We start from the raw sequence: 13,144 nt of genomic DNA, 5'->3' as shown, positions 1-13,144 counted from the left end.
GGTGGTTTCAAACTCCTGGCCTCAAGTAATCCTCTCACCGTGGCCTCCCAAAGTGCTGAAATTATATGCATAGGCCACTGTGCCCATCCCAGCTTTGAGTTTTAAATTCTAGATATGCTAGTGTCTTGACATTTTCTGGAGGTAGTGATCCAATATGGTGATTTTTACATCACAAGTTCCAAAAGTAGTGACCAATTCTCAAGTGGGACTAGACCTAGGAAAATGTGGCAAGCAGTCACTCAACCAATCCTCCATAAACAAGTCACAAACCAAACACTTTTGAAGTTTTCTATCTTTGGAACTATCCTCTTTAAGAAAGTTAAGGTATTACTTATAAGTGTTCATTGATACTCCAAGTTCCAAACCAGTACTCTGAAGATTTAGGGTCAAATTGTTCAGACTGATACGTTCAGGCTAATACGTACTACAAATTAGATAACTCACTTACTCAGGTGTGTTCTAAGGAAGACCAGTTCCCTGAGATGTTTAATAGGTATTCAATAAGTAAATAAGTTGAGATAAAGAGGAAAGAAGATAAGTAAATAGGTTCACTGGACAAATAACATTGAGAAACTGGGTTTAACACATTGATCCATGAATAGGTCTTTGAATCAGAAATTCTCAGTGCCTTTTATATGCTAAAATGTCCAGAAATTCCTCAAGAGAGCAGTGTCCTCTGTGTTAGCTTTCCTGCTTTCCTCATATGCCAATATACAAGAGAGAGATAAGAACACTATATAAACAGCAACCTGTGGGCCAGATCTGACCCAAGAATGATTTTGCAAATAAAGTTTTATTGGAATACAGCCACACTCATTCGTTTGCATATTGTCTATGGCTGCAAATCTGAGTAATTGTGAAAGAGAACATATGGCTCATAAAGCCTAAAATATTTACTCTAGGCCCCCTTAAAGAAAAATTTTGCTAAGTCCTGAACTGGAATGTTTAGAAAGTGTAGTATTGCCTGAAACTGACCAAAGAACCATATTTCAGTCGTCCATTCTGTGGGTCCAATTTCTGTATAACACAGTTTGGGAAACAGTGAGTCAGCTCAAGCTTTCCTTATGGATGCTGTGTATGCCTCACTTTCTCTTGTTAGCTTGAAAACAGGAGTTCCTACACTGCCCTGCTATGGAGCTGGTAGAGGAGGATTTCTGATTCTCTGAGACACGGTCTGGCAGATAGAGCCCTGTAGCTAAAGTGAGTCAGTTCATTTTTGTAAGATGCAGCAAGATCAAGTTGAGTTAATAACAGGAAGCTTATTTATTTACTGATCATCCTGTTCGCTCTTTTTAGTTTTGTGCAGAAAGGGAGCTGGAGGTTATCTTGTGCTCATGTCTTCGGGGACTTATGGCTGGTTCTGTCTCCTTGAAGAAAGTGACTGTGAGACATGTTAAATAACAATATGAAAATTCAGGGAATTAATTTTTCTCAGAAGACCTAAAGGGGGAAAAAATTCTGAAACTCTTGTTTTCTATGTTTCAAAAGAATAATGTCTTTCTCTCCCATAGGAATGATTCACTGGATGCTATATGCTTTCTACAGACTTTTACTTGTACCATAGTTAAAGGTGAATAGTGTTTCTGCTAATAAGGTGCATGAGTTATCTATTGCTGTAGATAACAAATTACCTTAAGAATTAGCAGCCTTAAGCAACATTATCTTACAGAGTTTCTGAGTGTAGATTGGGTAGGTGGCTCCAGCCCAGTGTCCCTTTTACAGCTACAGTCAAGCCATTAGCTAGTGCTACAGTCTCAGAAGACTTGATGGGCTAGAGTATCAGCTTTTTTTTTTTTTTTTTTTTATGGTGAAAAGATATATATATATATTTAGAATTAGGCAGCTGGACTCAGTTTAGATGATCCCAATTTTGTTGGCAACATCCAAAGCATCGTAATCAGGAGCCAGTCGAACATATGCCTTCTTCTCTCCATCAGGCCGAATCAGGGTGTTGACCTTGGCCACATCAATGTCATACAGCTTCTTCACAGCCTGTTTAATCTGGTGCTTGTTGGCTTTAACATCCACAATGAACACAAGTGTGTTGTTGTCTTCTATCTTCTTCATGGCAGACTCAGTGGTCAGCGGAAACTTGATGATAGCATAGTGGTCAAGCTTGTTTCTCCTGGGAGCGCTCTTCCGAGGATATTTGGGCTGTCTCCGGAGTCGCAGTGTCTTCGGCCGCCGGAAGGTGGGTGACGTGCGGATCTTCTTCTTTTTGTGGCTGTGGACACCTTTCAACACTGCCTTCTTGGCCTTTAAAGCCTTCGCTTTGGCTTCGGCTTTAGGAGGGGCAGGAGCTTCCTTCTTCACTTTCGGCGCCATCTTGTGAAAAGGGCGAGTATCAGCTTTTAAGCTCACGCATGTGGTTGTTTATAGGAGGCTTCAATTCCTCACCATATGGGACTCCTCATAGGGTGACCCATGTTGTAGCTTTTCCCAGAGTAAATGATAGAGAGCATACCCAAGGTGAAAACCTTAGTCTCTTCTATCCTGGTCTAGGAAATGACATACTATTATTTTTACAGTATTTTATTGGTCAAATAATATGGGAAGGGCCTACAGAGAGGTGTGAATATCAGAAAGCAGGGGTCATTGGAGGGCACCTTAGAGCCTGGCTCCAACATTCTGGTTGTTTAAAGCAGTCTCTGTGATGAAACCTCTTAGCCTTTACCTCTTTCCTCTGGCTTAGGACACTGAAAGCCCAAGGCTATCAAGTTGGGCCTAACGTCTTACCGGTGCCTAAAGTCAACCCTGCACATGTAAGACCATTGATAGCCCACAGGGCACCTTTTTGTAAATGAGAAAAAGGTACCCTTCCCAAGATATTTTACTTCCAATGGTTGGACAATTGTCCTAATATGCCAATTTTATTACAGCAAGGCACTTTACATCTGCTGGAAGAGTGTTGTAATATACCAATGTATAATTTTTTTATGTTGCAAATGGCTCCCTCATGCAGTATACAACATGCACAGCCTGCGTATGCTATGGTGTTGGCTTATGGATTCTAGCTAACTGTACATTTAAAATAGCTAAGTACAATTGCTGCCTCATCTTGACCACAGTCTTTCTAGAATCTTCCAAATGGCCTTGGTCTCTCACAGTGCACCCATAACACTTAAGAATTAGAGCAATTATATGCTCTTAGTAATTACATATTCTTCCTTATAGTAGAGGTATGTATGTGTTAACCTCCCTCACTTAACTGTAACTTCTTTGAGGGTAAGAACTGAGTCTCTTCATTCATTATTTCATTCATCTCATATATACTGAGACACTGTTACTGGTAAAAGTGATGGTTAAAAAAAGGGTAACCCTGGTCTCCTGGTACTTAGATTCTCATGTAGGACATGAACAATGTCAAATAAAACAAATACACGAACAAGATAATTTCTAATAGTGATAGATTCTGTTAAAAAATTATGACAGAGTAAGGAGATAAAGGCTGATGACATTAGGCTTACTTGTTCTTTGGGGTGGAGTGGGAGGACGAAGAGGAGGAGGAGGTAAAAACCTCTCAGAGGAGAACCCCAGCATCCTTGTAACCCCTGTTGCTAACAGAGTACCTTGCAGATACTAGATATGGAACAGAATTGTTGTAAAGTTAAAGTGAAGTGGGGTTCAAAGAACAAGCAAATAAAAACTCTGCAAGGAACATTTGGATTTCAGTAAATATGTGCCATATTTTAACTCCTAGAGGAAGATGGAGTCTCTATTATTCCACATCTGTTTTTTATAAGCAAAGCACAAAGGCTTGGTTAGGTCTCCTTAAATAAGACTCATTTATTTCTCCTCTCTCACTGGAAGATAAATAAATGCAAGAGGCAAAGCCTACTGAACATAGTTACCAAATCAATCTTTACTGGTTAATTGTATTGAGATTTTCTCCCTTTTATATTTGTGCTGAGGCTAGCTTAGATTTATTTTATTTTGCATTTTGTATTGGAATGAGGCACAATGAGTAACTTGTCCAATTGCAGATTTCAGAAGGAGGAACATGGAGATTTCGGAGGCAGTCCAGAGGAGGGCAGTGAAATGGCTGAAAGGCTGGAAACTAGGGCTCACTGAGAAAGGTTAAATAAAACGGATTGATTTAATCATGAAAAAAATGCCAAAGGATGCTTGGTATTAAAAAGAGATAAAGAATATGTGAGCTGCTTGTCATAGCTTTAATGATCTGGGGCTTTATTAAAACTGGAAAGATTTAGGTCAGCTTTTATGTAGCATGTCTTTCCCAATTGTTGGAAGAGTCTCCATAGTGTTAAGAATGTGATGGAACTCCTTGGCTTAGTGAAATGAATCTAGAGTTCTTGCGTTTCATAACTGAGCTCGATAATTTATTATTAAAATGAGAGAAATTGGTTCATAATTGTGTTTGTAAAGGATGGGGAGGGTAAAGAACGTTTCTCACATATCTCCTGGACACTAACTGCGTAGGCTCTCAATAAATGCTGAAGATTTATTGGTATAGCAACACATATTGGAATATTTGTTCCAGAATATCACAGCTATAATGAGGAAATCTTGCCATTCTTTTAATAGCAAAGCTGATAAAGTCCAGAACTTCACTCCACCTTCTTTTTATCTGTTTCCTTTTTCTTAGTTTGCCTAGTATGAGTACTTGTGGCTTGTGTAGCTACTTATTATTTAGGTGAACATGGGTGGAGTCTTACTACTTTTAGTTAACAAAGTCTCTTACCCTGGAAGAATAATTTTTAAGTCAGCTATCCATTTCTTGCTTATTAAAAATGTCACTGCTGTCTAGGTCATTTGCTCTTTTGGTCTCGTTTCTTGCATGATTCACTTCATTGGAGTTGGAAATATGTTTTTCCAGCTGAAATTAAAATCCCAAAACTTATGTCTGCCATCCAGAGTTCAATTTGCCTGAGCAAACCATGTTGGATCCTGGATCATATTTGTCAATGTCTTTTTATGCTAAGATGTTAAATGCAGATGTTCAGTTGGCACCTTTCAACACTATTTATTGGTTTTTCATTTTTCTTTCTTCAAATATGCTCAATGCTTAATGTAGTAATACCAGGAAAAGCTCTAATTACTGAAAAATGTACATGTTCCCAAGGTTCCTTATCTTATGGTGATTGGCAACTAGATTTGGGAGAAGCTGGCCAAGCAAAGGACAGTTGTGGGATGGAGTACAGCGGCTGCCTGGTTGGCTGGCAGTCTCGCTGCAGCAGCTGGCATTGTTCCTCAACTCTAAGTTGCCATTGAATTTGGTCTGTGTTCCAGACTTCTGCACAACACTTCCTCTTTTTCCTTTGTTTAACATAACACCCTGTTAAAAAGGATCTTCCTAATAGCACTCTGCGTGCTTTGTCATCAAAATGTTCTACACTCTCTTACTCCTGTATTCCCTCTATGATATAAAGTACTTGGATTTCCACAAGCTTTACCAGCCCGAGGAAGGGAAAGAGAACATTCAAAGTAGTGTAAACATTTTAGTCTCAATATGTCTTTGATTTCTAGTTCCTGCTAGCTTTTGTAGATCATTTAGTTCCTTCAAAGTTATTCCACAGTATTCCTGAGACTTCTCATGCAGTACAACATGTGCCCATTAACCACTGTCGACTTTAAAATGGTAACTGTCATTTTCCTTATTTCTTATCCTAGCAACTTTAGCAAATGATATTTTCTAAGAAGCCATATTACAGAGCTCCCCATGCTAATATTTTGAAGTCTAGGCCAATGGTGCTTACACTTGCTAAGAAATTACAGAAGCTATGGGGGCTCTCCAGCTTCACCATTTTTAATGCATACTTGCCCTCAAGAATGCCATTTCCATCACCACTGTCCCTATTAAAGCTGTCTCCTGTTGATACGTGCCAAAGGTAAATAGGGTTGTTTACTGAAGCTGTTAATTAATTAGTTTGATGTTCACTGGGAACTTACTAAATTCCAGGCACAGGCATGCCTGGTTACAGGAGTAAATAAGACCCAGCCCCAGCTGGCACTCCCACCTCTTACTTTAGGTTTGTGAATGTGTACTCTAAAGAGGGAGCTGCATTTAGAAGGCAATTCTAAGACAGTGTGATAAGAATTTTGATAAGGGGTAAGCCCGGATGTGTTGGAAACAGATCAGAAGGGCAGCAGCCATTCTTGATATTAGGGGTTTTCCCAGGGAGGTGGAGTGGGCTGGGGTATCTAAAGCCCTTGCTGAAGCATTTAATTGGGTTGTGGTTCAAGGTTCAATCTATATCAGTAGATTAAAAATCAGATTCTTTTTTCCCAAATGACTTCCCACAATTTCCTGAAATACCTCTCTGGAGTTTGAGTGTTCAATTTATCTGCTTAGAGGAAATTGTTATCAATAATATCCCTGGGACCTTGTCCTTCAGTGAATACATGTGGCTGTAGAAGGATGTGTTGGGATTATTCTGGAATTTTTCTTTTTTTCTTTTTTTTTTTTTTTGAGACAGAGTTTTGCTCTTGCTGCCCAGGCTGGAGTGCAATGGCACGATCTCTGCTCACCGCAACCTCCGCCTCCCGGGTTCAAGTGATTCTCCTGCCTCAGCCCCCTGAGAAGCTGGGATTACAGGCACGCACCACCACGCCCGGCTAATTTTGTATTTTTAGTAGAGATGAGGTTTCTCCATGTTAGTCAGGCTGGTCTCGAACTCCCAACCTCAGGTGATCTGCCCACCTCGGCCTCCCAAAGTGCTGGGATTACAGGTGTGAGCCACTGTGCCTGGCCTTGGAATTTTTCTTTGCTCCTAAAATTTAGTGTGAATCAGTTGAAGAGCCTCTTAAAAATGCAAATTGCTGGATCCTACTCCCAGAGATTTGTAAATTCCTGGGGTCAGATAATTTGCATTTTCAACCAGCATGCCTCATTATTCTGATCTGGGCACTGCTCTTTGATTAACCACTGGCTGCTAAGAACACTAGTAGGAGTAAAATTAGGATATAAACAATTTCTTAGCTAGTTTGTCAGTTAATTTTATTTTTGTCTAAGCTGACACCCAAACCACATATTATGGGTAGTTTTGTTTTTTTTTTCAAAAACACATCAAAGAAACCCAACCAGATATTATGATTTGTGATATGAGGTTGATTTTTTTAATAGTCACGTCCATGACAGACACCACATAATTCTGAACATTATGTCCTTAAATTTGTAATTAATGTTGGTCAGTTATTCTGTTGTTAAACTACTGCCTTTTACATTTATACTTAGCACTAGAAAGGACATGAAGTGTGTGAATGATGGTAGATGCAATTGCCATTATAAAGTTGATAATACTTGAGTCAATGCTGAAATGCAGTGTGACCTTTAGGAAAATGTTACGTGTGGGCATGGAAGTATTGTGACGCTTCTTAGGAGAGACAGAAGTGCATTTCATATTGAGTTATTATTGCAATCAAATCCACAAGTGCCCGTTTTTGGCCCTTCCCATTTCAAGATTACTTGATAACTTGGATCATATGCTGCAGGCCACACATCTCACTTTTCTTTAAAATATGTTTTGAATGTCAGCACTTGTATCTTGACTTTGATTATCATAACTTTATTTTGATTTTTAAAAAAGCCAAAGCTTTGCTTTTCTGATAGTGAAGGTAAAATTTATAGTTACAATTTCAAAAATCCATATTGTAGCTTTAAACAATGATGAGATATGTTCTGAAAACATAACGCCTCAACAATTAGTCTGATAGTGAATTCCAAAATCTTATGATTTAGGCAGACTTAGAGAGTCTTTGCTAAAGCCCAGATTATTGGGCTGGAAAACCAGCTCACAGTCTCTTTCTAAAAATTCAGGGAAGCTGGAATATGTTAAACTATCCAGTTAAGGGGCTATTTTGAATTATTAACATTTTCTAGTTAACTGAGGTTTAAGAACACATTTCTTTGGTGTTTTTAAAAACAATATTGAAAGGAATCTAATCTTTCCATGGAAATTCAGTGTTGCCACTGTATTAGTAATCGTTTAAACACTCTAAAAGTGTAGAATCATTAAATCGTACAGATTTGGGGCTGGGTTAATTAGCCTAAGGACAATTTAATTTAACCTTATTTCACAATTAGGAAAATGAATATCAGAGAAGGTACACGATCATTTAGTGGTAGAGTCTGATACATCTGAAGTTCACTCCTATTGTGTCTCGCTAATGAAATATGGTTAAGCTTTTGGTTTAACTTTTAGCTACTACCTTGTTAGTTCTTCCTTTATCCGTATTAAAAACCAAAATACTTTCTCACACTTCGTGCTAGGGTCCAATCTGATTAGCCTCAGTGGCGAAGGGAGGGATTGGGAAGGCCTGAGAGTTAAACCCAGCCCTGCCTTCTCAGATGGGCAGATGCTAGAGGAAAGTCGAATCGAGCCGGCAGAACACAGCATTTACCCACCATGCCAACCTCTCTGTGGCAGAGTTTCAGGAAAGCTGTGAGAATCAGCAAAGGCCAGCACAGAATTACATAGGAATCCTGAAAGGCAGATGGAACGCAGTGATGGTGAATACAAAAATTGGCAGTACGCTACTGGTCTATTGATCATTTTCCAAGCACACCAAGCGCTTTCACATCTTCATGCCTCTGTCATTCTGTTCTTTATGCCTAAAGCACCCACAAGTTTCTGATGAATCAAATTCCTATAATTTGACTTTTAGTTTGAATGAGAGAGGAGAGTATATCATTAAACTCTGCAAGTAGCAGAAAATATGATTATGGTCATTTACACAAGGAGGATTTAGGCAAAAGTAGCAGCCTGAAGCTTTGCTTCAGCTGGTCAACAAGATTAGGGGCAGCCTGTCTGCTCTGCTCTTAGCTTTTTCCTCATGGTTACAGAATGATTGCTCTAGCTCTGTGTAGCATATCTGCATTTAGAGAGGGAGAAGAATGATGGGATGGTACATGCCTTCTCCTTTCCCTTTTCACCAGGAAAACAAAGAGTTTTCTAGAACTCCCCCCAGAAGAATTATACTCATGTCTCATTGGCCAGAGCTGTGCCATGTTACCATTCCTAGAGAGAAGGAATGCTGAGAAAGTGAGTAGTCAGCTTTCTGGTCTCTATGATGGAAGCAGACACCGAAAAATGGTGTCAAGAAGGGTTTTAGATGAGCTTGCCTATATGAGCTTGTGGCATTGTACAAGCCCACAGAGTTGATAGCAATGATGTGGTCAGGTCTTTCCTAAGATGAAGGATCTCTTTATAACAAAAATAACTGAATCTCAAACAACCTCGTTTATTAACTTGCACATTTGTATACCAGTTTTGTTTCAAGTGGAAACTTACAAAAATGTGGCTTATTTTCTGCTTGTTGAATTAATCCCCCCCCCCCCTTTTTTTTTTGAGAGGGAGTCTCGCTCTGTTGCCCAGGCTGGAGTGCAGTGGCACAGTCTCGGCTCACTGCAACCTCTGCCTCCCGGATTCAAGCAATTCTCCTGCCTCAGCCACCTGAGTAGCTGGGACTACAGGCATGTGCCACTATGCTCAGCTAATTTTTTGTATTTTTAGTTGAGATGGGGTTTCATTGTGTTAGCCAGGATGGTCTCAATCTCCTGACTTTGTGATCCACCTGCCTTGACCTCCCAAAGTGAATTAATACTTTATATGTGCAAAGATCTTTACCAAGTGCTTCATATATATTATATTTGAGCCTCACAATAATCCTGTGATATAAAAATTATTATTCCGGCGGGGCACAGTGGCTCACACCTGTAATCCCAGCACTTTGGGAGCCCAAGGCGGGCAGATCATGAGTTCAGGAGATAAAGACCATACTGGCCAACATGGTGAAACCCCATCTCCACTAAAATAATACAATAACAACAACAACAAACAGGCGTGGTGGCGTGCACCTGTATTCCCAGCAACTTGGGAAGCTGAGGCAGGGGAATTGATTGAACCCTAAAGGTAGAGGTTGCAGTGGGCAGAGATCGGAGATTGTACCACTGTACTCTAGCCTGGCAATAGAGTGAGTCTCCATCGTAAAAAAAATTAAATAATAGATAAATAAAATTATTACTCCAGTGTCATAGAAGAAAAAACTGACACAGAGAGAGCTTGGGTGACTTGTACCACATAAAATAACTTATACAAACTGAGAGTTGGATGCATGTATTTTGACTCTAGTATCCATATTACTATATTTGCTGAGGAGAATGTTTTAAAAGAAATAAAAGGGAAAGATTAAGTTCAGACAGAATTTAAGATGTGTTCATTGTTGGAACTGTAGACACTGAGTAAATAATTTGTTTAGAGAAACATAAAGTGTATTCCGCTTGTGTGACAGCAGGAATTTTTTTTTCTCCTTAGAGAACTTCAGCCAACAAGTCTTCAGGTGCTCCTTCCTATAGCAGATGGTCCAGTTCACAGCCACATCAGGTAATAGGCTCTTTTTAAGAAACTTGACATGCCTGTTTTCCTTGAAGTGCGCTTGAACTGTCTTTCTTTCTTTCTTTCTTTCTTTCTTTCTTTCTTTCTTTCTTTCTTTCTTTCTTTCTTTCTTTCTTTCTTTCTTTCCTTCTTTCTTTCTTTCCTTCTTTTCTTTCTTTTCTTTCTCTCTTTCTTTCTTTTTCTTTCTTTCCCTTTCTTTCTTTCCTTCCTTCCTTCCTCCCTCCTTCCCTCCCTCCCTCCTCCCTCCCTCCTTCCTTCCTTCCTTTCTTTCTTTCCTTTCTCTCTCTCTTTCTTTCCTTCCTTCTTTCCATCCATCCTTCCTTCCTCCTTCCCTCTCTTCTTTCTTTCTTTTTCTCTTTCTTTCTTTCTTTCTTTTTCTTTCTTCTTCCTTTCTCTTTTTCTTTCTCTCTGTCTCTCTCTCTTTCTCTCTTTCTTTTGCTGGGCAAGTATGGAAGCTTTTGAGCTCTTGTCTATTCTCACCTCAAATGTGGCCTCTCTTGACAAAGGGCTGTGCTGTTCATTCATCATCTGCATCAAGTTTAAGGTCAGGGCTGTGAACGTGATGGTGACAGGAAGGTAGGAGCTTGGAAGATGCTGAGGTTCCACGTTCAAAGCCCTCCACAGTGAATAGCATAGATAAAATTAATCCAGCAAATATTGAAAGTTAATTTTGCCTTGTTTTCCTTTGACAAAAAATTTTCTCTTCTGTTCCTTTTATTCCGGAAAATTGTATACGCACCCATGTGTATTTGCATGGAACTGTGTGGTACATGGTGTCTCTCTCTGTGAGTTTATGTACCAATATATTAAGAAAAGGCACTAATTTTATGAAGAATTACTTTTTTGCCTAGTTACTCAGGCTCATTAACAACCTCTACTCTCAGGTCAATTAATACTGAATGTTATTTGCCTAAAGGGTGAGTTAAGCCAGCAGAGTGATGTTATATCTCTCTGTGTAAAGAAAACCAGATCTTTTCTGTTAGCATTTTTATAGGCGACACACTGTGACCACGTGGGCTTCTGAGTGGTCTTCTGCTTTTTGAAGCCACATGATGAGAGAACACTAACTTTGGACTCTAAAAGCTGAGTAGGATGTACATTCAAATCACCTACTAGTTATGAGACCAAGAAAAAAACAACTCTCATTTGTCTTTTGGTTAGAATTATCTCTAACCAAGTGACTTTTCAAGTCACTTCAGCTTCTGCAGTAATTGTAAGAAGGCATATTATAAATAATTTATATTTACTCCCCACTCGTTAACTTTTGTCAAAATTTAGCATTGGTGCTAACTTACTCCAATGGCAGCATGATATAAGAACTCTTTCTGTATGCTCTTTTTAAACTGTTTTCTTTTTGCAATTATAAATTGCCATTTGTCAATAAAACAATGGTAAAGAAAATTAATGAGAAGAATAAATTCTACCACTATGCAATATTTTATCTTAGTACCTATTTTGACACTGAATTGGTTGGTAAAAAGAAGAAGTTGACGTGATGGCTCTGCCTCCATTGGCATCAACTTTGTGTGGATGCTGTAGGTTCTGGTAATTTAAAAGGATGTATTGCTTGATGACTGTGAACTGAAAAAGTGGGTGGCACAAACGAGGGGCAGCGGCCCCAGTAAACAGAAATTGCTTTGACTATCCAGGTTTCATTTACTTCTTACAGAGCGGACATAACCTGAAAATGCACAGCTGGTTATGAATTAGTAGTATTTCTGATTTCTATTCTCAGACTTCCTAGGGACTGAATTGAGCAAGTCACTACTCATCTCTGCACCCACTCTGAAAAAGTCCTGGGAGATATTTTAATTTAATCTTTATAATCTAAGAAAAGTGAGACCTAGAGATTATACTGTTCAAGATTATATGAATTCAGTTGTTCTAGAATTCTATGTTCTTTTCTCAGAACTTATTTAATTTTACAAGTCAATAAGATCCTTTTAGGAACTTAGTGAGATAAACTAATATTATCTTTTTGTGAATCTGTGCTGGTCCTGGATGCAATGAAATGAGAAAAGTGAAGACAGGGTAGTCCTTAATAAAATTACCTTTATTTTTATAAAAGTATAAATATATGGGATAGTATTTGTGTCATTTTAAATATCCTAGGCAAATTAAAGTGTTGACCATTTTATGTACATTTTCCAATGTTTTCTCTTTGAATACTTACAGGTCTGTGAAATTCAAGAGTGGAATAGGTACTAAAAGTGGGTTTCCTTTTTACCCTCTCACATATTGGAAGACCTGTGGTTATATTAGGGGACTTTCAACCTTAGTTGTGCCTTTTTCATTGTGGGACATAACTGGGTGGGATTTTCAAATGCTACTCTGTCTAAAACTAATACTGGTGTCATCTTTTTGGTATTGAGGATTCCCTTTTATTCTAAACAAAAGAAGTGGTATGGTTCTTTATATTCCTTTAGTTTCCTTGGCCATTGCCTATTGTGCTGGACCTTTGCTCTTTTGCTTGCAGATCCATTCAATGACCATCCCTTGACATCTACCTTCCCAAGCTCCCCTGCTGACTGACTGCCAAATAGGTTTTCCCAATGGGAGACCTTAGTGGGACTTAGGAAAGAGATAGGAAGGACAAAACCAGGATATTTATTTCCCTCTGCGTCTGCTTTTGGGTAGTATCTCTCTACGGTCTTGGTAGACCAGGTCCTGTGAGGCAACCCTGTTTTCTAGCCCCTAGAGGCAATCCCCTTTGTCCCCTCAGCCCTAAGGGAGGCAGCAGCTTCCTTCACCTGTTGACTTTTTAGCTCTCACAACACACTTGTAACGAG

The 13,144-nt window shown here is 39.1% G+C and overlaps 2 protein-coding genes across 2 annotated transcripts in view; one reads left to right on the top strand and one right to left on the bottom strand.

The window, feature by feature from the left end:
• Positions 1 to 13,144, top strand: part of RBMS3 (RNA binding motif single stranded interacting protein 3) — a 1,191,227-nt gene that overhangs the window by 19,694 nt on the left and 1,158,389 nt on the right. Inside the window, exon 2 of the mRNA XM_058442835.1 lies at positions 10,275 to 10,343. The gene's annotated coding sequence lies outside the window, so the exon portion shown is untranslated. The remainder of the gene's footprint in view (positions 1 to 10,274; positions 10,344 to 13,144) is intronic.
• On the bottom strand, positions 1,791 to 2,325 carry LOC116473715 (large ribosomal subunit protein uL23-like). Its single transcript, XM_032758379.2, has one exon. It carries the CDS (start codon positions 2,323 to 2,325, stop codon positions 1,855 to 1,857), a length of 471 nt encoding a protein of 156 aa, XP_032614270.1. The 3' UTR covers positions 1,791 to 1,854.

The sequence above is a fragment of the Hylobates moloch genome, unplaced genomic scaffold, assembly GCF_009828535.3.
Source record: "Hylobates moloch isolate HMO894 unplaced genomic scaffold, HMol_V3 SCAFFOLD_8, whole genome shotgun sequence".
In the NCBI taxonomy this organism is placed as follows: domain Eukaryota; kingdom Metazoa; phylum Chordata; class Mammalia; order Primates; family Hylobatidae; genus Hylobates; species Hylobates moloch.
Note: the sequence above shows the minus strand (reverse complement) of the source record. Positions and strands in the feature narration are given on the sequence as shown.

Bases quoted from the DNA above. Each gene is read 5' to 3' on its own strand.
- LOC116473715 (XM_032758379.2), bottom strand. From the start codon at position 2,325: ATGGCGCCGAAAGTGAAGAAGGAAGCTCCTGCCCCTCCTAAAGCCGAA.